Source organism: Squalius cephalus (genome assembly GCF_949319135.1).
Source record: "Squalius cephalus genome assembly, chromosome: 18".
NCBI lineage: Eukaryota > Metazoa > Chordata > Actinopteri > Cypriniformes > Leuciscidae > Squalius > Squalius cephalus.
Window position 1 is genome coordinate 9,434,151 of NC_137139.1, and position 27,994 is coordinate 9,462,144.

The window sequence follows — 27,994 nt, forward strand, 5'->3', positions numbered from 1 at the left end:
AGGAGGGGCGTAGGAAGGGAACGCTTTGTAAAGTGAACGCCACGCTGCGTTCAGACATGCGCAGAGAGGAATGACATTGCAGAACGGGCGTGGTTTGAATGTAATCTAAAAATCCCGTTCAATAACAACAGCCTAACACTAGTAAACCGTTCAAATATCAACAACAAGCTCAAGTAATAGGTGATAAATTACAATAAAGCTGTACGATAAACACTACGCGAGTGACAAGCGGCGGACCGAGCATGTCTGTTCACGGTACAAGTGCATCTCTTTACAACAATAATACACATTGAACGCTTTAAATGTGAGTGACTGACACAGAACAAGACATACAACTGTGGTTTTGTTTATCGCTTCATCGTGTTTTGCTGGCTCTAAAAACAGAAGTAGCTTCATATTCGCTGTGCGTTTATTCAACACACCGTTCCTCGTTTACTGCGAAATGAACTGAGAACGGAAGTAACGAACATTAGTTAGCTGTTTTAACGTTCGGAACGCTCAGTAATTTCCGTTTAACACCAAATACCACTTAGAAATGGTATTAACGTGGTACTAAAAGATATTTCAATATGTCCACATGTTTAAAACCAAGTCTTTTTTATTCTATTGTATTAACTATGGCGTTTTGTGATGCTATCATCAAAGTACAGTAATATTATCAGATGGTGATAACAATATATACTACGAAACCGAATAATTTATATATTAATACCATGGTACATGGTAATTACCATGGTACTATACTTCAAAAATAGCAAGGCACTAATATTATTGTGTTTATGTTCCATATACTAAAAGGTACCTTATATAATACTAAGGTACAACCATGGTAACTTTATTTTTTAGTAGAGTTGGTATTGTTGTAACACCATTCAGGCACTTAATTCATAATATTAATTCATAACATAAAGTGTGCAAAAGTTTACGTCACTTTCATGGATAACTTTTTCCCCATGGAAAGATTCTTGAAAGAAGCCTCTTGTGCTCACCAAGACTGCATTAGAAGAACAGTAATATTGTAAAATGTTATTACAATTTAAAATAACTGTTTTCTATTGTAATATATTTTAAAATATAATTTATTCCTGTGAAGCAAAGCTGAATTTTCAGTCTTTAGTGTCACATGATTCATTCTAATGCTGATTTACTGCTCTTGAAACACTTATCATTATGACTCCAAACCTTTGAACGGCAGTGTATGTGTATACAAAAGAAGTCTAACCTCTCATTTGTTTGTAATTAGCACAACTAGGCTATGCCACAAATTAAATTTTGTACAAGCATTTATAAGTAACTACAACTTTGGCACAGTGAAATAATCCACACATGTTTTCTGCCTCCAGTTAACAGGGGGAGAAGTGTGTTGTGCGGTTTGCAGGATGAGGCGGAAGAGGACAGTCTGGAGAGCATGGACAACGACGGGACGGCAGTGATGATGAGATCCAGAGGCCCCAGTCCCCTCAGTGACAGTATGGTAGAGTATCACACTGTACATTTTCATACTTATCGGAGAGGAATACAACAGGGCTGCTCAGGATGGTAAGTAAACCATCCATGGCAGTTCCACTTGTATTTATTTATTTTGTTCACAGAATGTTGCCTTGATTTGGATTGTTTTCTTTTTTTAAACTCTAATAACAGGCAAGAATTTGTAATATGTGGATTCATGTCTATTGGTCATTTGATGGAGCAAATGCTGACATGAAACGGTCCTATCCCGTTATGTGTTCTGCTAGGTGTCCGAGGCGGATGATGAAGTTCTCATTAATGAAATCACACATGAAATACCATGTGATTCGCATGAGGTGATGGCTCTTTAAAAACATACTTCATTCCTATAATGAATAATGGCTTTAATAAGTTGTTCTTGTTTTTGCCTAACTTTTCTTTCAAAGCCTTTTTTGTTGTTGCTGTTGTTGTTGTGCATGAAGGCAGAGAGCGTCATTTCGACTGAGATATATGGAGCTGATTTGCAAAGAACTCTGGGAGAGATTCTTGCATACTGTCAGGTACTGATGAGGCAGTTGATTCATCGCTAAGCCCCGCCCTTAAAGCATTTCTGACCAATCCTCTCTGTTGTGTGTTGTAAGGCCAATTCACAGTGCATCGACAGACCGCAACAGACACTTCGCCAGGTTTTGTCGGAGTGTGTTGGCGTCTGTCCGAGCTGAACGTGCTGATTCAGCGTCTGAGAAGTGACATGCTGTAATCTGGAGTCTGTTGGTGCAGAGTGAATTGGCCTGTAGACATTTTAAGAACAGTTTTGTTCACTCACTAATGTTATTACCGTACTTTCAAATTAGGTTTTTTTCCCCCATTTTCTTGTCTCGATTTTTTTTTCCTCCACATAAAATGCTTTTGCAATATCAGAAATTCATGCTGGCCCGCATCACATCCAATCAATAGTTTCTATGAGCACATTTTACTGAAATTGCTCATTAACAGGAATCTCGTATTCACCCCTATGAGACGTCCTGTTGCGAGTAATAGTAGTCAAGGACGGCAGAGCTCAGCGAAGGGTCAATTCTGCATCTTGTTTTGTTTTTTTTTTACTATGGATTTAACAAAGATTGTTAATGTTAAACTTTGAGTTGTCTTTAAAAAGTCAGAATGACATTCAGGTGTCTTTGTGCAGGTTACATATGGAGCCATTCTGAAACTCGATGAGAAGTTTGAGATGCTCAAGGCGAAAGTAGCAAGCATCCAGAATCCAGCTGTCCTCTCTCAGGTAGAAATAACACACTTTACTCATATATCACAAATATAAATATTGAGTGCATTACAGTAACAGCTATACACTGCCCAGCCCCCCCAAAAATATAACATGATAGAAACATAATCACTGCAATAATGATCAAATCATAGACTTAAACATTCACCTATTTAAATCAGCAGGGGTCTTTAGTTAACCTTTTTGTATATATATATTTTTTTTATGTTAAATAAATGTGGCAATACCTTTTTTTTTATATAATTGAGTGAATTAAATATTTTAATTTGATTATTTTCTATATGAATGCAAACCAACATTGCATGCAAACAGCAACATGATTATTCATAACAAATATTATACAAGCAACACCTGATTTTACTCAAGACAGTGAAACTAATTTAGTAAAATCATCCATAACCATATTAGTTGAATATTTTGTTAATGTGGCAAGTTGTGATGTTGCTTGAAAACCATAAACAGCACGAACTTGCATAAAACTAACCCTTTGCCTAGCAAACACCACTTCATAAGTCCTAAAACAGGCTTTTAACTACAATTTCACCATTTCTAATCACCTTTTAGCTTTTGTTCATTTCAGTACATTTTAATAATCCTGCAGTGTGACATGAATTTTCAAAAGAACTCCCAATTAACAAGAGGTGATTAACTTTTTTTTTTTTTTTAGTTTTAGTTTTAGAAGAATTATAGCATGTCATACACGTTTGCTTAAATATATATAATAGTATATAATAATAATAATAATAATAATGCAGACGATAATCAACAGCTCTGTATTTTCACATTCGTCTTTGTCAAAATAAATAAAATAATAATCTGTTAGTTTTAATAAAAAACACTGGAGACATAAAAGTGTCTGCAGTTGAAGAAAGACCCATATGCAGTCTTGACTGTAAATGAACTTTCTCCCTCTCATCTTAGCGGACACATTTGTCATCCAGCTACAGAGACCGCTGCCAGGCCAAGTCTGAAGCCATGATCAGCTCTGAAGCGCCGATGCCCCGTCTCGTTCATATCTCCTCTACGTCTCCCCTTCCATCTGTGGAGAGCTGGAAACCTCCTGCCCTCTCCCCCGGCCCAGAGGTGCCCAGCCCTCCACGACTCATCATCCAGAACCAGGCCCGGGCCACAGCGCCAACCCAAACAACACAAGAACCTCTCAGCACCAATAAAATGAGTCTAATGCCGCAACATCTGGAGCGAGTGAAGAGTCCAGCTGAAATCAGCCCAGCGTCAACTACAGACCTTTATAAGACGAGTAAGAGAGTCCTTTTCCAGAAAAATATCTTAAAGTTCTTAAAATTTACTTGGGAAGCACTGTTTTGTAATATGCTACAACTTGCTTTCAGAGAATAATTTTAAAGTGCCCCAATTATGCTTTTTTCCAATATTACCTTTCTGTAGTGTGTAATATAGATGTTTTTTTAATGTAACAAGTCTGCAAAGTTTCAAAGGACATGATAAATGGAGTGACTCCTAAAAATTAGCCTAAAACGAGCCGTCAGTAATTCCAGTCTCCCCTATCTAGGTTTGTAACTACTTCGCATAAAGCCAGCCAATGGTTTTCAATAGGTGTTTTTGACCTTGGATGCATGTAAACCATTGTTGGAGACTCTAAAACAAAATTAGGAACCTTTAAAATAGCACAATAGGGGCACCTTAGGTGTAAATAAAGTGTGTTTTCTTACCCCATTGGCATTTTTTTTATTGGCATTTGAACCTCACAAAATTGAACGAGTTAGTGCCAATGATTTAATGCTGCCATTTGTGTCTGTTTCTACTCCTCTAGGTTGTCTGGGTAGCTCCGATAGGAAGGTGTTCCTGTCAAACTGCATCCTACAGAGGGCTGGTAAAATGGCACGTCCTGGTGCGGCGGTGCGGTACCTCACACGAAACATTTTCACAGTGGAGGAACTTTCTCAAAGCAGCACAAATGGAAACCCAACCAGACGCCTAAAGAGACTCGACCCAAACAAGGTCAATGCCATCAGAGGTGAGCTGGATCTATATTTGAAGAGTTTGGTTCCAAAACGCGATAAACGCCATTTTTAAAAAAAAATGAGTTCCCGCAAAAATCTGTATTGTATAGGGTCGGTATTGAAAAGTCCATTTTAAATTTTACGTAAAATGCGATTTCCGCCGTGTTATTGTGTCATGTTTTCTCCCTTTCTTTCCAAACCGCAACAAACGCCAGTCTCCTTTCTCTGCAGAATGCGATACATCCGCTCTCAACCAATCACAGCGCACCATTCCACGCATTGTAAACAGTAACGGCGGCGCTTTGAATACACTTGGCATCCTAGTTTTTCCTATCTACTTTGTACCTTTTGATCAACAAACAAACAAAAAAAATTATAATTTTGACGGCATTGATGAACCTGTGGTGGTTTCTGCCGTAGGGAAGAAACGTAAGCCATCGAAATCTAATCATTTAGCCTACGTGAGGAGATTAAGAAGATGTGGCATGCGGGAGGAGGAAAAATGCCGGCTGTTGCTTGTTCTCACACGACAGCATCAAACTTCAGTCACGCTGACACATTGACCCCAGGGGATCTTTTAAAAAACTTTCAATTGTTTTACTCAGTCAACGAAATCCGAGCAGGACATTTTACAGCTGATTGCCGTCAAAAAAGTTCAGGAGGTATTTCCTAGCGATGGCTGATTGAATGTATTTTTAGTCCAGTGCCTGTATTATAAGATATTGACCGAGTTCAGAGGCTGTCATATGTGGATCAACTTACTTTGTTGTGTATTTTCAACAGTTTCAATATGAAAAATAACTTTCATATTGATTCAATGGATTAATTGCATTTTGGAAAAAAAGTGTCATGAATTTATTGCATTTTGGGGGAAAGATTAACGTTACCCGTTTTTATAATAAATCTTTGAAAATCAAAATCTGGATTTGAATTTTTAATGTTATTATAACCTACAGATGCTATGTGAAAGTTTGAAATAGAAAATAGTGGTTTTCATCTTGCCACTTTCTTGGTAAAGAAAACCCATTTTTACTCAAATTAATCAAAATGGATTTATCGCGTTTTGGAACCAAACTCTTCATTTCATGAATGGCCTTCTCTGTGCAGTGTTGCCTACTATTTTCAATGGTAAGTTGCAAAAGCCGGCTCAAAAAGTTGCGAAATGTCGCTAGATGACGCTAGTCTCTCCTAATCTGTGCTCACACACTGTATTTTAATATAAAATAGTCAAATGTCCAATAAAGTCGTTCTCATTTGCATATTTTCTCTCAGACAACATATAAAATATTATATATAGTGACCAGAAGTCCAAAAAGTTGCTAGATTTGTTGCTAGGTGCTTTTTTGAAAGAATTGTTTTTTTTGGCAAAGGTGTCTGTCAATTCGCTACATCACCGTCTCTGTGTGATGTCTTTTTTTAAATTACATTTAAATCATGGACTTAAATTTCAAACACATTAAAGGCGCACTATGTAACTTTTCACCACTAGAGGTCGTTTATTCAAAACAAAGGCGTAGCTTGATGACACCTTGTTTTCGCTGAATCATGGGAGTTGTTGTCTTCGCCTCTACAGCCGGTGAAGAATACGGCGGGACTCGGGCAGAAATCATATTCAAGGATGAGCGGTAACGTATTAAAGATTTATTAACGTTATGAAAGCCGTTGGAGCGTAACGAGGCCGCTTGGAGCGATTGCTAATGAGAGACGAGCGCGACACACGGTTCGAGATCAGTGGAGCTTTTATTATCCCACAGACGCTTCCACTTCTTCCGGTCATGCGTATGAGAGGGAACGCAGCGCTGTTTTATCATAATAAGCCCTATTCGGACGGGACTAGTTTCACAGGGGGACGTTAGAGAAATTTCTGTTTCACAGACGTACTTTGAGATTTTAATCCTGTCCGAATCTGCCATGTCTGTCTTTTTCTCACACGACCTCTGTAAAAATTCCAGAGCAAATTACCTACTGTTTTTCGTCAAACTCGGCGGTCCTCAGAGAAATCTAATCCCGTCCGAATGCGAATGTCTGTGATTGCCAAATGTCTTTTTCTTGTGTGTTTTGGTCAACGTGAACTATCGTACAATCTCTCGCTATCGCGCCGGTATTCAAGTTTCTGCTTTTTGCGCACCGATAATGGATGTAGATGTGTTCGGTACACTGCGAAGAAATAAAAAAATGAAATCAACAAGAAGAGCCAAATCACGTAAACTGTTAAGACTGGCTACTGTAATATCAGTTTCAGGTAAAATTACTTTCATTTCTGCACTTAATTACATAACGTGTAAATTATATAATATAAACCTTTTTATTCCAGTGGGTTTATTATAAGAACCCAGTTCTATAAAATCATGATGATAAATGTATGTTTAGTTTTTTTATACTACAATTTTTATAAAATGTTTACAAAACACTAAATACGTTAGGACGTTTTACTTTATATTTCAAAGTGCTTAATTTTAAAAGTACTTAATTTCAAAATACATTTGATCAAATTTCATAAATTGTGTTCAATGGCAGTTAAGTTATATTCAATGCCCACATGTAAAACACAGACACTCCTACCTCGGTAATAAACACGGAGATGTTAGTCCCGTCCGAATCCGTACATGAAATCACAGATGTAGGTTGATAAGAACTGTAACTCAAACGTCGTTTGGAAAACTAGTCCTGTCCGAAATGTTCTTTAGATACATTTGAGTGTGTTGAAAGTTATGCTATAATGCTACTCTGTGCGTTTGCTCGGCGGTTACTATATAAGACACTTGTTGCAGTGAGCTAGATCTATACTAGTTATGGTAAAACATGGTACTCGCCGTAAATCAAGAAAACGAGATTTAAACAAAAAGACTAACTGTGTTGAGCTTTATAACAATTCGTTTTCTGTCAATTAATGTATCCAAATAGTTGCTCACCTGTCTAATAAAACACATATTAAAAGCATTTTTGGTGTTTCCATGTTTTCTACAAATGGTGGGTAACCATTTGATGTAATTTATAAGCGACGCACAGACACTGTCCATGTCCTGGTTAAAACTGCTTATTTCTCTGGATTTAAACATTATTAGAAACATTTGGGATAATGGAAGTACACAAATCAACAAAATATATAACATTGTTCTAGTGGTTTCGGGATATTTTAATCCAAAAATCTTATATATTGTGCCTCTCAGAACTAACTTCTCTAACAACACTTTCCTGTGGCATTTCTCTGTCCCCCCCACAATGCACAATGTAGAGATTTTGCTCTACATGACTTGCTCAGCTTCATATATCAATATCTGTTGCAGTTTACTGAGCAGCATGAAAGTCACTCGTTTTAACAGTGGTGTGTATTTCCACAGAGTGGGCGGTAAAGAGATACCCAAAATTTGATCTTCGAGAGAAGGGCAAAGACTGGAAAGTTTGTCTGTCAGTGATAAACTCAATGGCCCGCTACTATCGGTTCATGGACAAGACACGGAAGGTGAGAATGACAGTAACTCTTCTCGAACATCAGCAGAAACTAACACTGTAACGTTAGTCTTTCCCTGTTTGAAACACTGATTGAGTGATTACATGAGACAGGGTTATTTTCAGTAAGTTGTACTGTATCTTTCATCATTCCTTCTGATGTTCATTCATGTTTATTGTTTTGCTGTAACTAGTAGTAAAGAGGAAGAGTTGATCGGTTCACATGTGCTTGATACACGCTGCTGATGAAACTGAGGCGCTACAGTGATCGGTCATGCCAAAACCACATTGTTTGAATTTAGTAATAAAATCGACAATTTTAAAGTTGAGACTTTGTTTCTTGTTAAAAGAAACAAAGTTGTTTGTGATTATTGGATGGCAGGCACGGTACAAATGTTTAGTGTTTAAGTTCTGTTCATGCATCAACAGAAAACTGCACAGACTAAAAGATTTTAGATTTAAGAAACCATGTCTTTGCTGATTGGAATTAAAATCCAAAACTGAAAATAGCTGTTTCGGCCTAAAAATTTTGGTAGATGAAATTTCAGTGCATCCCTAATGACAACTTTTCACCAATATCAGAATCTCTCAGAATGTGGCAACCTTCATTTTCTTTTTTTTTTTACTATTAAAACCATTTAAAAACAATATATCTGCAGTATTTCCATGACGTTATTACCACTGCTTTTCCCAAATGTCCTTGGACCCTTTTGATTTTCGTCTGCACTAATTTATTTTTTTATTTTTTTGCCTGTTTTAAGCGTTTTATGATTAATCATTTGGTAACACTTTATTTTACAGTGTCCTTGTTACATATGTTACATGTACTTACCATAGTAATAACAGTTAATTATGCATAATTACATGTAACTAACGCTCAACCAAATCCTAACCCTACCCTATCCCTATAGTAAGTACATGTAATTAATTAATATTACTCAGTACTTATATATATATAATTACACCGTAACAATGACACCTTAAAATAAAGTGTAACCAGTCATTTTATGCTGATATTTGTACCTGACATGCTATAATTCATCTAAATTAAACCAAATATTTTTGTAAAATTAGTTTTAAAAATGTTGGTTTTAAATTACCTCATTAGTTGAAAGTACTTTTAAATTTAATTTGCCGCACTGCAGGATTATTTAAATTAACTGCACAAAAAGTGACAAAGAAATGGTGGACGAGTAGTCAACTCACTCACATGACTAGATCTTTCTTGGAGTGGTATGTTTGTTAGTAAGTTAATGTTTCCTTCACAGCTAAAGATTGAAGAAAGTGTAAAACCTGAGAACAGTGGATCAGGGACATCAGAATCGGCACCTAAGGCGGTTGCGTGTGAAGCGGCTGCAGAGATTGATGTTGAACTGTCGGACAGCGACACTGAGCAGAAACAGCAGGAAGTGCTGATGAGCCACATCACAGAAGAATACGACATGCCTGCTGACTGGGAATCTAACGGCGGTCAGTGCGGACTGAAACATCACATCTGTCCATCAAATATAGTTCCTATTAGGGCTGTGCTTTGGGGTCAAGAGATCACAAATTTGTTTCAAATTACGTTTGTTAATACGGTAGCTATGTTTCCATCCGTCTATTTTTATGCAAATGTTGGGATTTTTAAAAAAAAAACCCTGATATATCTTCAATAACAGACGCGATGGCGGAATCTACACATCTCAATTCTCCAGCGGCAGCCATCTTTGTTGTAAACGAATTCAAGCGCTCTTTGGTGACGTGGATGATTACGTTACTGTTGATCATCTGTCCATCATCGTATAAAGCCCTCCCTGACAATTTGATTGGTCCGAACAGCTCTGGTTCGAGCATAGTTGCGCCACAACGGATTGAGTCCAGAACGAACTTCCAGACCTCAAATATTGTGGGCAGGGCTAAGTTCAGCTGGCATCCAGGCTAGATATGCGCATAAACTACAATGGAAACATATTTACCAAATAAATTCCTCAAGGCTCAAAAAAAAAAAAAAAAAACCTCACATAACCTTGCCTCAGAATCAGATGTGATTGGATAACTGGGCCAACCAGTGGACCAATCACATCGCACAGCATCTCAAATGTTGGTTTTCGCTCTGAAATGCCAAAAAAAAAATATATAATAATTGTTTGCGCATAGCATACTAACTATTCTCCTACATTGCTTTTCTTTGTTCTAAAGAGCAGACTTATTATTAATCTATGTCGGGTCCAAATTTAGGAAATGACGAGCACATGAAGCTTTATGCCTGCTCATATTTATCAAGCATTAAAAACGCCCTTTTTAACCCTAAAACAAGGTGTCTGTGGATGAGTCTGAAGCAAGGCCTGATGGGACGACATTGTCCTGCTCCGCTTCACAGACGATGAGTGGAAGGAGAAGTTTAGAATGACACGACAGTCATTTATGACACTTCATTCAACAACAACAGCTTGTTCTACGCATCATACATTATTACACAATTTCTACGTTATTGCACATATGCACATTTGTACAGGTTCGGTTTTCAATCCGATGTCCTCTCGGATTAGAGAGGTTTAAAGGTTTAAAAACCACCACATAAAATGCAAATGAAATAATCGGATTCACAATGACATCGAAATAATGATACTGTGAAGTTGAAAAGATGTGAAGTTTGTGAAGCCGTTTCATACCTAAACATGACAGTGTCTCTGGATCAGGAGCAGCGCCAACACAGATCTGAATGTTAACTGTGATCGTACTTGTCAAAAGTTTAATAGACAGTTGAATCATTGTCATTTAGGGACTAGATCGCATGGGTGTTTGAATCCAGATTGTGATCTTATAACATCTTATTAATGGAAATGCAGGCTCTTTTCAGGCTAGACATTACATTACATCCAGCTAAACGTGGATAATTTCAGATACGCAAACATAGCTTTATCCATATTAAATCTGTTAAAGAAACGGTTTCTGTTCAGATTTTCAGCCAAATCTCAGTTCATCTCACTTAATTTACCTGAAGTGGTTTGCTCTGATGATCCTCTGTGCACTGATAGAGAAGCATGTATATTGGCCATAATATCGGCAGGTTGCAGCCAATCACGAAAGTCGACATTGCGCCACCAATCATAGAATATGCCGCTTATTTTTTTTTTTATTATATATATTTTTTTAATGCGCTATGTTTTGTTGCTGAATTTGGATCACGTTCGTAGGCTATTGAATGAATAAAATCCCTTTCATTTCCCTAAAAAATATAACCAATTTGAACTGGAATGTTGTCCCATCTCGAAATTCACTCCGTCTCTGCATGCAACCACGTCAGTCAGATTGAATTGGCCAGATCCGACTGAAATTTCATTCAGGTTGTAAGGGGTGGCTTAAACCTTTTCTAATACCTTCAATAGGGCCATGTCAACACTTGATCGGATTGAAAACCAAACCTGGAAAGTTCTGCACGTGCAATAACGTAGAAATTGTGTAATAATGTATGATGCGTAGAACAAGCTGTTGTTGCTGAATGAAGAGTCATAAATGACTGTCGTGTCATTCTAAACTTCTCCTTCCACTCATCGTCTGTGAAGCGGAGCAGGACAAATTCGTCCCATCAGGCCTTGCTTCAGACTCATCCACAGACACCTTGTTTTAGGGTTAAAAAGGGCGTTTTTAATGCTTGATAAATATAAGCAGCACAGCACAAAGATTCATATGCTCGTCATCTACTAATCAGGACACAAAATAGATACATATTAAGTATGCTTTGATGGCAGGATGATGGTTAGTCTGCACCAACGGCATTCAAATCAGATTTGAAGCTTGTGACAAACAAGCATTCGATCAATCAGAATGATTTAAATCCAATTGAAAGAAAAAGTGACCATGTAAACGTAGCCACTCAAGTCTGATTCCTCATTTTCGTGTGTTCTTCTGAGCAGTGTATCTGGGCCCGCCTCATCGGGATGTGAAGGTTCCTGGGTTTGCCTTGTCTGCAGCACATCTACGCACACGTCCTGAGCTTATCGCGCGGTATCTCATTAAATTCATCTTCCCAGAGGATGTGCTGGTACGCAGTAATGTTTACGGTGGGGTGCGGCGCGGCATTCAGGCTCTCGACCACAACAAGATCTCTGCACTACGAGGTGAGATGTCTGATAATTGGCAATGTAGTTAGCTACTTTTTCAAAACGGTAAAAGATTGGGCACCGGCTCCGGTACCAATGAGGACTAGCTTCTTCACAGCTTCTTTCACTCTTCTCTTCTTCAGAGCACCTGTTGGAGCGTTTTCCCTGGATGAAGCTGGAGGAAGATGGAAGCGACTGGAAGGTTTGCGTTGGAGCTATAAACAGCACCATCCGCAAGTTTCGATACGAGCGCAAGATGGGCATAAAGAGAGGGATACGCTAGCGCAGTTAAAAACTGCTCAATAACATTGAAGTGAAATATTAATTTGTTTGTGAAGAGTGACTTGTGTCAAGACAAGTCTAGCTAGTTGCTGTTACTGGTGGTTTTTATAGAATGTGACTAGTATTTAATTTCAGTTGTGATTTCTACTGGTTGTTACTTTAATAATATAATTTTCAACAGATCTGAAAAAAAAAAAACACTTTATTTGGCAATATAAAAAAATTATACAGGTGTATGAACAAAAAAATTGTTAATATATGGATTTATTAAGAACAAAACAAATGTTAATATATTATGTATTCAAAACTTCTCTTTCCTTAGAAACAGCTATATAAAAGAGAAATACTGCTGTTGCACTTCAGTTCTGAACTAAAGTTGTAGAGTTCAAGAGTTCAGATGATTAATTGAAATGAAGTATGTGTGTGTCTGGATTACAACACAAACCCTCGGGAGTATGAAGGGTCATTTTTTGTCTCTCCTTCAACCTGAAATAAAGCACAGAAGCACTGTTTAAAACGTGTTTTGCCCCTTAAACTACTGAATGAAAGAGTATATTATGTAGGTAAAATAAGTCCTAGCTGGCGTGATTGAGAAACGCACCTCCTTTGGTAGATATGATGTTTTTTCAGCTGTTTTCTTGAGGTTTTTGGTGATGTTGTTGATCACTCCAAGACACTGTGCCCATGACACACCCCTCACGCCGACGTCAAACTGTGGGTACATCTCAGCCAGGAACTCTAAACACACAAAGTGTATATATTTTTCATTTCCATTTGGAAATGCTAATGGTGCACAAATTTAAGTTTGGAAATAAACTCTCCTGGAAAAAAAAACGTGATTCACAAATTATTCCCTAAACGTTTATGCATCAAAAGGCAATATATTTTTTAAATGACAAATTACAAAATCATTTTTTGCCATGCCAAATTAATATCTTTGGCTAAATACTTTTTGCGCACAACATGACTTTGCACATAAAAAAAATACATAATCTATAGATTAGTATTTCATTTGAATCTGTGAAGTTGATAAACAATGAGGGTTCCCACGGGTCATGGAATTTCTGGAATGTCATGGAATTTTAAAAGGTCTATTCCAGACATTGAAATTCAGGGAATTTTATGTATTTTTTGTCCAAGTCATGGAATATCAGGGAATTTAGTTCGTTGCTTTAAATTTTAGTTTCCATTTATCAAAATGTAATTTTTCTATACCGATTTGTTTCACACATCTTTCTGTATTGTTGTGCTTAGGCTATTTTGAGCGCCATATTTATTCCCTTCCCTCTCAATTGGAAATCACTTAGTTAACAGGTACAGGTGACTGCATTCGACTAAGGCAAACATGCCAGGAAAATGTAAATTTCAAGAGCTTTGGCTACACAATGAACAATTTAAAGACTGGGTGTTAAAAGTAGACGACAGAAAAGCTAAATGTAAAGTTTGTAAAACTACTATTGAGCTATCAAATATGGGTGAGGCCACGCAAACAGCAAGAAGCATGCTACTCGTATGAAGCCGACAGGAGCATCATCTTCGGCCCAAGTGCTCATCACTGCTCTACTGCAGCCTCCCCATATAGCTCCAAGAGAACCGCAATCAGCTAATGAAGCCGCTCCCACCCCCAGCAGTGACGGCAGTGTGAGACACAGTGGAGCACGTCTCAGCTTAAAGGACAAGTTTGGTATTTTACACTTAAAGCCCTGTTTACAGATCGTTTCTGATGAAATAGAACGGTTAAGATTAAAATTTGGACACATGCAGCTGTCCCGAGAATTTTAGGTTTCTTTCGCTTCTCCCCCCCACCTACACAATGGCAGCCTATGGGCACTGGAACAATCCTTCCTAAAACGCATTAAACTTTCGTTTACAAAGACGTGAAACTCACCGAGTGCCAGTGGTCAGGGGTGTTCACTGATATGCTCACACAAAAATCGCTGCAAAAGATGCTTTCCAACAGGTTTTATCATAGTCAACTCCATTGACTTGTATTGGATGTGCTGTGAGGTACGGTATTACTCCGCCGCTGGAAACTGGGCTGGAGTGTCTATTATTCAAGCTCTCAACGAAAGAATGTACGGGTGTGAGGCGTTTGGAAAAATAGGTCCACAGTTTTACAATGAATGGTAAAACACCTGTTGGAAAGCATCTTTTGCAGCGATTTTTGCGAACAGAGCCCACACGTGGTTATGATTGGCTGTGATTTATGATTGATTTTGTCGTCTTGTAGCTTTGTCACGTCAGGTTAGGACAGGTGGCTGTTTTTTGTCTGCTGGGTGCTCCCCAAAACAGCGGCCTGTTTTGCCGTTCATTATAGGTCATGGAAATTCAGCTTTTTAGTCAGGGAAAGTCAGGGAAAAGTCAGGGAATTTGACATTTGGTTTAGAGTGGGAACCCTGTATTTCTGGTTAAGCATCTCATTTCTGAGCATTTCATGGAGAAAAACAAAACAAGAAGGGACTGCATTTACCTCGAAGGGCTTCTATTTTGTTTGGGTCGAGTTGCTGGATGCCCTTTGCGGGGTTGCCTGTGACCGCACTGCAGGACAGGGTGCTGATGGGGAAGAGAGCGTGAAGCACAGGCTCCACGGCCTTCTGCGGCTCCACCTCCTTAAACACCAACTTGTACACAGACAATGGGATCCACACTTTCCGCAAGGCGCTCCCGATCATTACTGAGGAAAAAAAGACCATTCAATAATCAATTTCTTACAAGATTGGCACTTAAACTAAAGTTATTGAAGTAAAATTTTTAAATGTTTTCTCCATTTTTTAAAATTTTATATTCAAGTAAAAAATGTGAGTATAAGCTACAGTTTGGCATACATTTTAATTTATTGTGTAGTGCGACTTATAAGAAAAGTTCTCAACATGGCAAGGTTATGTGCCCTTGCAGTCAAGTCGGAAATATCGTTATTACGAATTCTGAGCATGCGAATGATTGAGCGAAGTGATATTTACAAGTGGGAAACTTCTAGACCAGCCACTGATTGCCAGGGTGTTCGCAAAACAATCTGCTGTAGGTCTACCATATTTTCCAGACTATATTTAGCATTTTTATATCATCTAAAACGTGCTGCGACTTACATTCCAAAATGACTTGTATAGTGCATGTAATGTCCAAAAAGTAGACCCTTAAGTTTTTATAGACATTTTTTTCATGTCTGTGCTACAAGTATTTTTGAACGTAATAATAAAATGCGACTGATACACCGTTGCAATTTATATGTTTCTCAACAACTTACGTTTGACCCGGTGTGACTACTCAGGTGCAACTTATTTTCCGGAAAATTATATATTATTGAAAAGTGCATATTTACTTTTACATTCATATTTACAGATTTTTGCCAGTAAAACGAGCATATTGTATCCATTACTCCCACCCACATTAACATTGGGTTTATTCACTGTTATACTCATGAGGGGGGCCTTGGAAAATATTCTACCCTATAAGGGGTCCCTGGCCCCAAAAGGTTTGAGAACCCCTGTTCTAGATGACACACAAGTGATGCCATTGGAAAGTGAGTTAAATTTGACATTTATCTATAATATAGATCTCATATAATAGATCTAAATATAGAAATCAGTTAGCAGAAGTTTGGAGTGAATGGTGTTAATCAGCTTTCACAGTTTGCTTAACATTTAATGTGCTTTCACAGGCAGTTTAGTTTGAAACATTTAGTTCTACATTTTATTCTGATAAATCCATTACACTTGGATATATGTCACAATACGGAAGAAAAGCTCTGTCAACTACTTGCGTTCAACTGCGAATTATCAGTGAAGGCCAGCTATATCATTAAAGGTAAATCAATACTTTTGTTGAAAATGGAATTTGACTTCTAATATGACATTTCTAAGAACTTGGCCTTAAAATATTTTTTTTTAAAGAGTATTCCCTTTTATCATCTCAAACTGTGTTATTTGTCATTGACCTCAATGACCTTATGACACACTTCCCACCAAATAATCACATCATACTGTCAACTCCATATCCTACCTTTGTGGTCATCCTGAACTTGTGTGGCCTCTCTGTTGTTGGGCATCTTCTCCAATTTAACATTCTCCTCCTCCACCGGAGCCAAGCCTTTCTCTCTTTGCTGCTGATGCATTGGGCCTGTGTTGCACAAAGAGCTTTTCTTCACTATCTGGGATGGCTGTGGATCATCCATTGTCTCATCTCCGAATGGCTTTAACACGAGTAAAGCAGGATCAGGAGTTTCAGATAGGTGCTGGGATCCATTAATGCGCCCCCGACGCCCACGTCCACGCCCGCGTCCCCTGCCCCTGCCCCTGCCTCTGCCTCGTCCCACACCAGGGGGTTTTCCCGACTGAAGGCTGTTGTTGTCAGCTTGCTGGAGACCTGTCCTGTCCGGCCCTCGCTTCCACGGAGGGATCCACCACGGGTTTGTCTGGACTGGTGGACCAAGACGCTGGGCCAAAGGACCGGACAGCTGCCCGTCTTCAACAGGTAGAGACGCCGGTCTCTGAGAGATGTGGAACACATTATCAGCTAAAATTAATGACAAAAACACTCTTGGTGAGCATCCCAAAAACAGTCCTTTTGAATAACCAATCAGGTTATCCAGACTTGGTCTGAATTTTGCCAATGTGAGGGAGGATGGAGACCGGATATATGCTCTAAGGTCCTGCTATAAAATACAGGAATTTTGGTTGATGATTATATTAAAAAGTATCAGGATTGTGCTTTTTTTGCCCAACTATTTATGTACAAGGAGATCCATCTTTTTTACGCTTTAATGTTGAGACGAGCGAGCGGATCCAAATAAAGACTAGAATACACTACTTGACTTTTGCACAGTTTTTTGTCTCGAATTGCAGTTAGTCGCCAAAAATCAGAGCCAGTCAGTAGTTTATGACACGAGTCAAGGCTTGTGCATCTTTCCCTGTGATTTCTTGTACTGCACATACTGAAGAGAGAAACATCTGATGCGCATTTAAACAAATCAATTCACATTAACAACTAGTTGTTCAGTTCAGTTTCGTACACATGTAGAAGTTTTGTATATGCGGTTGTCAATACCTGCAGTTTTGGAAGTTGATTCAGTAGTAGAATGTGGTTGTCACTCCCGTAAATTACTGAACTTGTGTGTTAAGAACAAGATTAAGCACTAAAACTGAATTTAGCTGCAGTGTGTGTGTGGCCAAAATCTGTTCCGATTGTAAAAGTGTAGTGTATTCCAGCCTTTACTGTGAGAGACTGGTGATCAGCAGGGTTGCAGTCTTTCCTTAAATGAGTTACAGAAGTGGGGAAGGTGGCAGCATATGAAAAATGTCACATGGGTTACTTAAACTTGGACATTTATAGCTGGAGGGGTAAATATTTGCCATGTAAAGAGGATACGGTGTAACGAACCTGATGAGATTGGTGGTTTTAATTTTTTTTTGTATTATAATAATTTATTAGATCTGTTCCAGCAATCGATGCATTAGTGACCGACACGTGGCTTGATAAAATACCTCTGTAAAATTAAGTGTTTTGTTTTGCCTATTGAAGGAAAGTAAAAAGTCTGACACAAAAAGAAAAAAAACATTTGTAATACTACTCCAAAGTAATACAAAACGAAAGCATTAAAAGAAAAGAAAAACGTAACTGATCACAAATGATATTTTATGACTTGTCCCTGCACTGAGATCACATGAACTAGAAGGAAGTCTATTGTCTATTTTGTCACCTAGTTTTAGTCAGCAACTTAAATCACCAGGCAGTTCTTATCCTATCACAACCACTATATTTGTTCTCTTACTAAATTATGGTATAGTCCTCAATTTCTTGATCGTGGTGTCTAATTATTCCACTGTCCTGCAGAGTTTAGCTTTAATACTAATTAAACACCCATGAACCAGCTAATCTAGGTCTTCAGGGCCACAATAAACGATCAGGAAATTGTGCAGGACTAGGGGTGTGCGATATCATGATTTTTGATCGTGGACGATTAAAATGTCTCCACGATCTGCTTTTGAAGAAATACCATAATGTCATGTTAAAGTGCATTCAATCAGTTCACTTCTGGCGCCTCCATCTCAACATACTGTACAACGCGACGTGCATACACATCACACGTTAATGCAGAGGTACGGGACACTGCAATGCACAAAAGTTCATTATTTGCATGTGCTTTAAAGCCTTGCCGGTTAAACATTTCATTTGCGTGCTGATGCTGTTCTAACGTGCGCTTTTCTGAGCGCTTATATCCATCATGTAAGTGCATCCGTCATCCGTGCATGTCAAACAGCACGTGGTTACTGGACGAAGTTATCTTTTTCGAGTCTTACTGCGCTAATACTGTCAAATACTCACAAGGTTTACATAAACACAGTTGGTTTTGTCTAAAGTGAAAGCAAACATTGAGAAAATCTGGTGAAATTTTATGTGTGTATTTTAGATGCGTGCAGGTGTTGTGCCGAATTTCGACCCCCGCCAAATTATTACCCCCCTAGCATTGGTAGGTTTAGGATTAGTTGTGGGGGAGGGGTTAGGATTAGGCAATCAGGTACTGACTTCAACGAGGGGGGTAATAATTTGGCAGGGGGTCGAAATTCGGCACAACACCGGTTATAAAGTGACAGTAGCCTATAGTAAACATCCTGCCGCTTGTCCTTAAAGGCGTAGTTCCCCCAAAAATTTAAATTGTCGTCATTTACTCTCTCAAGATGTTTTAAACCCGAATAAGTTTTTCTTCTGTAGAAAATAAGTTATTTTGAAGAATGTGGCTAACCAAACAGTGGCTGGTCCCCATTTTTTTCCAGTATATTTTTTCCTACCATGGAAGTCAATAGGGACCAGCAGCTGTTTGGTTACCCACACTCTTCAAAATATATTATTTTGTGTTCAACAAAACAAAACACAAAGAGAAAATCACTCACTGCTCTTGACTGAGAACATTAATAGTAGCTTTAATAAGAATCAATGTATAATTCATAAGTCTATGTAGTTTTATTTTCATATTTGTTAATTTAATTACTTTCTTCAATGCTACTGTTAAATACACCTACTGTAGCTGTAAAAAATAAAGCACTGTCTATTTCATCTATATTAAGTTGTGTTTGTGTAATGTGTATCTTTGTTCTTATTTTTTAATAACAAAGAAAATAATGTCAAAGATTTTTATCTTTTATTTTTAAATGTCTTTGGCATAAATGTCTGCATTCTTTTTTATTTTATATTTTGTTACCCAAGGCTTTGTTTTTAAAATAGGGACATTAGTTTGGCTGTAATGCTCAGTCACTTGCAAAATAGTAAAACCAACATGAGAAAGAATCGTGATAAAATCGTGATTTTCCTGAAAAAAATCATATGATATGATATTTTTGCCATATCGCCCACCCTATGCAGGACTCAGATTTGTTTCTGCACAACTGATTTAGGTGAGACCAAATGAAATCCCTCAACAGTTCTGTGCATAAGAGTGACGCATCAACAACAATACATAGTGGTTTATGGTTTACAGACAAACCTTTGAAGCATTCTTCAGCCTTGCTGAGCTCCTTACATAAGACGGCTTTAAGAAAAGAGAAAAGATTATCTATTTTCAAAAATCACACATAAAAGGTCTGTACAAGCATACTGTCATTGAGTGCATCAGTAAAATATCATGGTCAGTTAGTCTCAGGGCTCGACAATCAGATTTTTCTTTCTGCTGGCCTAGTCACTGCAGAAGTTCAGATTTAAATTTTCTCTGGTGACGCTTTTACAGGGCCTGGGGCAAAAATTTAACATTTAAAGCATCATCTTTTTAAACTAAAACGTGATTTATTTTGCTAAATATAAAAATTATATCACAATACACATCTTATATTTTAGTTTTAAGTAATCAAAAGCTTTTTAAGGGCTCATATTGTGCGATAGCAGCTGTAAAACCCTCTAACACAAGGTCTTCAACCCTGCTCCTGGGGATCCACTGTCCGGCAAAATGTATTCCCAACCTGATTCAGCACACCTCTCTGCGATGTTCAAGCCATCCTGAAGAGCTGGTTCAGGAGTGTTTGAGGCTTTTTACACCTGGTCACTTCATGCGTTTTCTCTGATCGGATATCAATCCGATCGTGACTCCGAAACGCTTCCGAGACTGATTTAAATCCGATCACTCAAACCACTTCAGGAGGTGGTCTGGTCTAAACCAGACAGGTGTAAAGGTATCTGGTTGTTGAAACCACATATGTCCATTTTACTCCTCCCAAAATGATAAAAAATAAACTTGTGAGAGCGTGTTATAGGCTATGTGACATGTTATAGCCAGTTATACTACAGGGCCGTTGAATGCTTGAATCTGATTGGTTGACGAATGTTCTAAGGTGTGCATTATTTTCAGGGAAACGCACAGCTAAAGTAGTTCCAGGCAGGTCTTGACCCCATTACAGTTCCATATCACTTCGCGTAGTCAACTGTAATAACGGAAAATAGGATACAATTCATAACAAGAAAAAACCTTTAGCCCCATGCGCTTGATCTGCAATTTTCAATGTCTAGCTTCACAATCAATGGAAACATGCAGTTTAGTTTTAATAAATAAAGTATATTCCTATCTATAATCAATAGAAAATTAAACTGAATATAGGCTAAATAAATGGATAGTCCTGCAGCACGGATTATTATTGCAGATAATATATAACAAATAAATAATTATTGATAGGCCTTACTTGTTAAAAGGCTTTTTTTCATTTATTTGGCTAGTCTACTGTCATCTGTCAATAATAGAAAAAAAAAAGAATGAACGAATGAATTAAAACGAACTGAATTAATAAATAAATATATAATATTGACGCACATGCTTTTCTGTCTCATTATTGCAACATCTCTCTCTAATAACTGCATAAAGCCGAGCCGAGGACACACTTTAAGGCCGGTTATGAATGTAATTTGATGACTGATCATGCCCAAACGCGTGTTCAGCGCGTTCAGTCTGTGTTTAAAGTCGGTGTTTAAAATATGCTGCGATGAAAACAGTCAGAGAATGTGTCAGCTAGTCGTGTGTCCCCAGCATTAGTCTGCTATCAGTGGCTCAAACCTCCGTTACTAACTCTAAAATGACGTTTTGGCTCCGCTTCACGTCGTGACCGCATAACCACCTCGGGTGTGCATTATTTTTCTAATAATTCAACAGCCTGTCGTCAATTATTCCTTACTTATGACAGCACTACTGCAGACCAGTAGAGTATCTGTTAGAAGTAGACTAAATTATCTTTCCAGTGCTGATGCCTCTCTCTCTCCTATTGTCTCTGATCTTGAAATTAGCTGATGATAAATAAAATGCAGCTCATATCGGTAGCTTACGTTGATGTGAACTCTATCAGAACAGGAATTGAATATCGGATTAATATCTGTTTTGCAGGGACACATTTATGCGGCCAAGTGTAAATGGAACCGTTTGAATAAATCAGACAGCTATCCAATCAGTAAAAACGCATGAAGTGACCAGGAGTAAACAGACCCTTCGATTGGGGTCGGACCTGAACTCTTCAGGACAGTGGGTGAGCAGGAGCAGGGTTGAAGACCTCTGGTCTAACATGCACGCACTAACATAATTGACGGCATAAACTGGGCAAGTGGCAGTTCTTTCAGCTGGCCTTTGGTCATTCTTATTGTCAAACCCTGGATCACTGAGGTTAAAAGGTCTACAGCACCTCATTTGCCATCTGTATGTCAATCTTCTGTTCAAGCCTCAGCACTGCTGCATGCAGGAACTGAAAGACAACAAACAGCGAACAAACAGATCAGATGTATTAAAAAGACCTTGATTCTGATCAGACATCTGAATGCGTTATAAAGCTGAAAGCAGAAGCTCTTACCCTACAATAGTTCAGGACCTCAAGCAGTATATTCTGCTGGTCCTCCCCGACAGCAGATTTGCTCTGGTTTAGAAAACAATTCGGACGTTAATGAAAAAGGAAACCGACCTTGATCGGAGTAACCGTTTATTGGTGAATTGGATAATTAATGCATAGAATGGGTACTTGTACGAACTTAATACGACACTTGTACGTAGTGTCAACATCAACAGTTATGTACGGTGGCCGAGAGGTGCAAAACAAATCACAATTACAAAAACAAAATAACAATTCCAAAAACAAAACAACAAATTATAAACACAATGGCAAGTCTAAAATCAAAATAACAATTCAGAAAACAAAATAACAATTCAGAAAACAAAATAACAATTCAGAAAACAAAATAACAATTCAGAAAACAAAATAACAATTCAGAAAAAACAAAACGACAATTCACAAAAAACGGAAAAGGTATATTTTGAGAATGACGTACTTATCACTGATTGGACGAGACACCTGTCAATCAAGCCAGAACCGGAATCAAGCGATACTGGAAGTACCGGTAGAAACAAATCGTACCCATCAACGTGCCAAAGATAGTTCGGTCCCGTGGAGTGATAGGTACGCCTAACGAATCTACGACGTGTCCTTGTTCTGTCCCTGGAGGGTTGAGTTCTTGCAGCAGCCGCATATGTCATCACGTTTAACACGCAACTTCTGCAGAAGTAGGCTACTAACCACATTGTCCGGTAGCCGAACAACTGTCCTGGTCGACGCAGCTTTTAATGTCGTGGTATGTCGAAAAATGAAATAAAAGAGAGCATTGCAGTGATGGCTTCTTTGTTGGTGTACTCAGAATGAAGCATAAGAGAATATGCATAATAAAAGCTCAAAACATACAATCTCAACATGTATATCACTTTTTTACAGTAATGACCGTTGTAGACATGAGTGACTTTAAACATTCCATCACACTAGAAGGAAAAATATGATCAACAAGCTATTTAACACTCTCTCTGTGCAGTTCTCATGCTCTAGCTAGCCCCAAAATGACGTGTGGCATTTACAGCTGGTAGTAACACTCTAATCTCATGCTTTTTACAAACAAAATAAGACTGAAACAACACCATGTACTCTCATACACTCAAATAACATCGACATAATGACCATTTATAATGAATAGAGCTGGTAAGTCCCGCCCCTTCCGTAAAACCCCGCTGGACCTCTAGGTTGAAAAATCGTCAATGCAAGTGAATGGGAGAAAATAATTATTTTCTGGTCCCGTTTGAATTGTGCCATGAATGTGAACATATGTTGTCTGTGAATTTTTTATATAATCTTTCATGTTACGAGTTTGACAGTATATTGTATGATTCTTCGGCTAGCAGTTGTGGAAAAGACATAACGAGAAAGACTACATGTCGCCTATGTGACGTCACCCCAGAAAGTTGACTTACCCGTGGTTTTCGCCAACCTCAGCGATTTTGTCCTCTCCCTGAAAGAAGGCGGTGAAGTGCACCAAAGACACAGCCATGTTTAGCGGGATCCGTGAGCTAGTGTCCGTGTGCGAGTGGTGGTGACGTTTCAAACGCGTCGAAAGCAGCGAAGAGTTGTAGTCCACAAAGTGCTCTCACACAAAGTCTAACCGTATCAAACTTCTACCCGCTAAATTCTTCACACGAAAAGTTATATAAAAAATTCACAGACAACATATGTTCACATTCATGGCACAATTCAAACGGGACCAGAAAATAATTATTTTCTCCCATTCACTTGCATTGACGATTTTTCAACCTAGAGGTCCAGCGGGGTTAGCGGAGGGGGCGGGACTTACCAGCTCTATAGCGGACTATCGCGCTAATCGCAAAACACTCATGCTAACCATGTGCTCAGGCATACTAAACTCATGACACACTATTAATATAGTAAATATTATGTGGTATGTCGCCAGCATGTCCACAATCACGGCACATGAATGTCCTTCTTCAAAGTAAAGTTTAATGTGTTCTATTTTCGCATAGCAAAACAAAGTTGATCACAAATTTCTTGATTGACAGGTGTCTCGTCCAATCAGTGATAAGTACGTCATTCTCAAAATATACCTACCTTTTCCGTTTTGTATGAATTGTCGTTGTGTTTTCTGAATTGCTATTTTGTTTTCTGAATTATTTTGTTTTCTAAATTGTCGTTGTGTTTTCTGAATTGTTATTTTGTTTTTGTAATTGTGATTTGTTTTGCACCTCTCGGCCACCGTAGTTATGAGACACAACAAACCTGTTCTGGTGCATTTGGAAATACTGGAGGCTCCATGGCAGCTAAAGGGCTGATTGCCATGTTCAGTCCAGACATCTTTACAGGACCTCTGGCCGAATCACACGGAGGCACAGCTTGGTAAAACGTGTGCTCCTCAGAAGGGAGTCCTACGTTCATGTCCTTTGGAAGAGAATGATCATTACTGGCATGAGCAAAAAAAAAATGTATCTGGTACTCCAAGTTAAATGATGTTTACTCATCCTCATGTTGTTCCAAACCCATTCAAATTTCTTCCATTAAATTAAATTACTGAAATCTATGACCAAAAAAAATGTGCATTGATGACCTTTTTTTTCCCCATAACTAAGACGAGATGATGATGATATATATCAACATGGAATATCATTGATTAAAAAAGACGACACTAAAATGTAGTTTTGTAAAACAAAAAAAAAAAAAAACAAAAAAACCTTTACCAAATTCTCAGTTTTTTGTTGAATAAAAAGCAATCTGACAAACACGTGCACTCGCTCTCTCTACTAGGGACGTGCGAGACTAATCGATTAAATGATCCTGCTGCTGCTAGTTGACATGGAAATACGATCATCAAGTAATATCAACAATTCCGAATTTCATTAATGTTTTTATTTTAAAGGTTCTCCTTTAGGTTCTCTTTTATATTAAAGGTTCTCCCAAAAATAAAGTTTCTGTCATTAATAACTCACCCTCATGCCGTTCCAAACCCATAAGACCTTCGTTCATCTTTGGAACACAAATGAAGATATTTTGCACACAAAAAATAATCGCTTCATAACATTAAGGTTGAACCACTGGAGTCACATGGACTATTTTGACGATGTCTTGACTACCTTTCTGGGCCTTGAAAGTTGCAGTGACATTTCTGCCTATGGCTGGTCCTTAAACCTCTCGGATTTCATCAAAAAGAATTTCATTTGTGTTCCGAAGATGAACGAAGGTCTTGGAACGACATGAGGGCGAGTAGCCTAATTAATGACAGAATTTTAATTTTTGGGTGAACTATCCCTTTAAAACAACAGAAAAAAAGACTGCTGTTTTTGGGAAAGCAAAGTCCCAAAAATAAATTTTGGGAGTGAATGCAAAGGCATGAAATATAATTTTTCCTCCCATCTTTTTTTCAATCACCATGTGATTCCGTAGAATCCGAATTGCCCAAAAATGATGAAAACAATTTCATTACTATCCCTAAGAATGTAATGATATGAGCATCTGGCTTAGTTATTTTTCATTTATTAACTGCTAAACTTTTCACGAAAGAGAGGAGGGCTGTGGCACAATACCCCGTGTGCGGCACCACAGTCAGGACTCTGTTTTGGGTTCTGCTCATCCAGAAAGGTTTGTCGGCTCTCATGGTGTCCACTTAAACTCCTCCTGCAAAACTGTTTTTCAGGGGGTCCAGAATCCTCCTGGTTTTCTGAGACAGAAAGTGAGGAAAATATATAACTGACCCAAATTTGTCCATATACAGACACTTATTGTTACTCTGCATTAGATACGAAATAAACCAAATTACATTTAACGTTAGGCTATATAAAAATAAAAAAAGCAAAGTTTGAGCAAAACATTTAAAAGAAACGTGCTGGGTTCTAAGTGATAAAACAATATAGTGTTGTATAGTAAGTGTGTCATTTAGTGTTTGACATAGTTATTGTGATGAACTAGCTACACTTCATACATCTATGTTACTAAACAAATCAACAGAACACATGGCTCAGAAAAGTTAAGATATACAAGTATAAAGCAATTGTTTTCTTTAAAACCTTGTATTATATTGTATTTAAATTTGATAGGTAGGCAGACAGAGAGAGAAAAGATTTGAAAGATTCAGATGTAACTTAGGTCAAACTAGCCAAACCTCGCTCTCGGATGTTTCTTCTGCTCCAGGTAGCAGTAGAAGCTCTGGATGAGCACGAGAGTTCATCATCATCATCTGAGTTATCGGACTCGACAGGAGCGAATATACTCAGATCCATCTCAGTTTCTGGATCTTCATTTTCCAGCTTGACAACGATATATTGATTTGTTCCGTCCTCATCGCTGTTTGAGCAACTTTGAGGGCGCGAGTCAGCGCCAGAATGAAGCCTAACTTTAGCCATCATTTTCAGTCACCACGCGAACAACTATCGAGGATTTTCCAGAGTAAAGTCTTGTTTGATCCTCACCAAAGAATTAGCAGATTGATTTTAAGTTTAAGACAGGCTCATATTCATTCGGACTGCAGCTGACGCGTTTGAGTAGCTGATTTTTGTGAGTGTGTGTGTGTGTGTGTGTGTATTAGAGTTTTTCAACTGGGATCGGCGGATGGATCTTCAAATAATAATACAGAGATACTGACGTAAATACTCGAGGGTATTTCCAAATACCCTCATTTAATGGTAACGATACTAGATGTTTATTTCAAAGTGGTGATTGTAATAATTGTTTAGCATGAAATGAGTGCATATCACAAGTGGTAAAATGAAAATAATGACCTATGTCGGCGAGTAGTTGTGCAGGATAGGAACTATTTCTCCTTCCGCTGAGCACACACACACGAGCCAGAATGTGCCAGAGATGAAGTCATTTCTCTTTTCTTCACAAAATAATGAGCCAGTTAATTTAGTCGTTTACAATAGGTTTTCTATGGAAGCCTGTAAAAAAAAGGTAATTGCATCTAGATATACTTTCATATTTAGACTTTCTTAGTTATACAGTATCTTTAATTTGTCTCGCAATTCTGAGAAGAAAGTGAGATTTATGAGATATAAACTCGCAATTGTTTAAATAATAATCAGAATTTTGAGATAAAAAGCCACAAATAATTTTTTTTAAATCTTTTTATACCGTGGTGGAAGCTTACATTTTTTTGTGTGTGATTTTTAACAAATAATTTTATATAAAATCATTCAATAATTGATCATGTGTGTAATTGTTGTTATTAATAATATGGAATATTATGAGAATTTGAACTTAAACTCTTATGAATTGGCGCAGACCAACACTGAAACAAGCATCAACCAAATTATCATTGAATCAATGTTGAAATTTAATTTGTTTAATAAAAAAATATACTTAAGGTCAACGTTAAACAAAATCATTACAGTAATCTTCTAAAAGATGAAGGGCATTCAAGGTTACAATCATTGAAGTCATTTTATGTGATTCACAGAGCTGCACAGAGACCTATTGGGCAATTTTAAACCACTGAAATTTCTCAGGAGTAATTTCATTAACGCATCAGTATTTTTTACACATGATGACTGATCCCTTGTGAGAAAGGCTTTGCACCCGTAGGCAGTGCAGATGCTAAACAAAGGCAAATTCAGGGGAGACACAATCATTTTAGGACATAATACATAGAGGCAAATCTTGTCTGTCACCCTATATCCTGAAACTAACATTAATGAT

At 38.0% G+C, this 27,994-nt stretch overlaps 2 protein-coding genes across 4 annotated transcripts; one reads left to right on the forward strand and one right to left on the reverse strand.

Moving 5' to 3' along the window:
* On the forward strand, window positions 1-13,039 carry LOC307145420 (BEN domain-containing protein 2). Of its 3 annotated transcripts, none has more exons than XM_079848532.1 (11): window positions 1-304; window positions 1,344-1,474; window positions 1,737-1,805; window positions 1,932-2,009; window positions 2,636-2,728; window positions 3,653-3,989; window positions 4,521-4,724; window positions 8,052-8,173; window positions 9,429-9,630; window positions 12,060-12,263; window positions 12,389-13,039. In XM_079848532.1, the coding sequence occupies exons 2-11, from the start codon at window positions 1,409-1,411 to the stop codon at window positions 12,526-12,528; spliced, it is 1,515 nt and encodes a 504-aa protein (XP_079704658.1). In that variant the 5' UTR covers window positions 1-304; window positions 1,344-1,408; the 3' UTR covers window positions 12,529-13,039. The 3 variants fall into 3 exon arrangements, with proteins under 3 accessions (XP_079704658.1, XP_079704657.1, XP_079704656.1); XM_079848531.1 differs by having other exon boundaries at window positions 11-255; XM_079848530.1 differs by having other exon boundaries at window positions 56-255; window positions 1,896-2,009.
* Window positions 12,939-26,861, reverse strand: LOC307145421 (uncharacterized protein). The gene is made up of 10 exons (XM_079848533.1): window positions 26,463-26,861; window positions 25,888-26,021; window positions 24,590-24,748; window positions 22,337-22,399; window positions 22,172-22,231; window positions 20,005-20,049; window positions 16,527-17,013; window positions 14,998-15,201; window positions 13,129-13,265; window positions 12,939-13,013 (listed from the first exon to the last, which is right to left on the reverse strand). The coding sequence occupies exons 1-10, from the start codon at window positions 26,704-26,706 to the stop codon at window positions 12,960-12,962; spliced, it is 1,587 nt and encodes a 528-aa protein (XP_079704659.1). The 5' UTR covers window positions 26,707-26,861; the 3' UTR covers window positions 12,939-12,959.
* Between the last annotated feature and the right edge of the window lie 1,133 nt (window positions 26,862-27,994).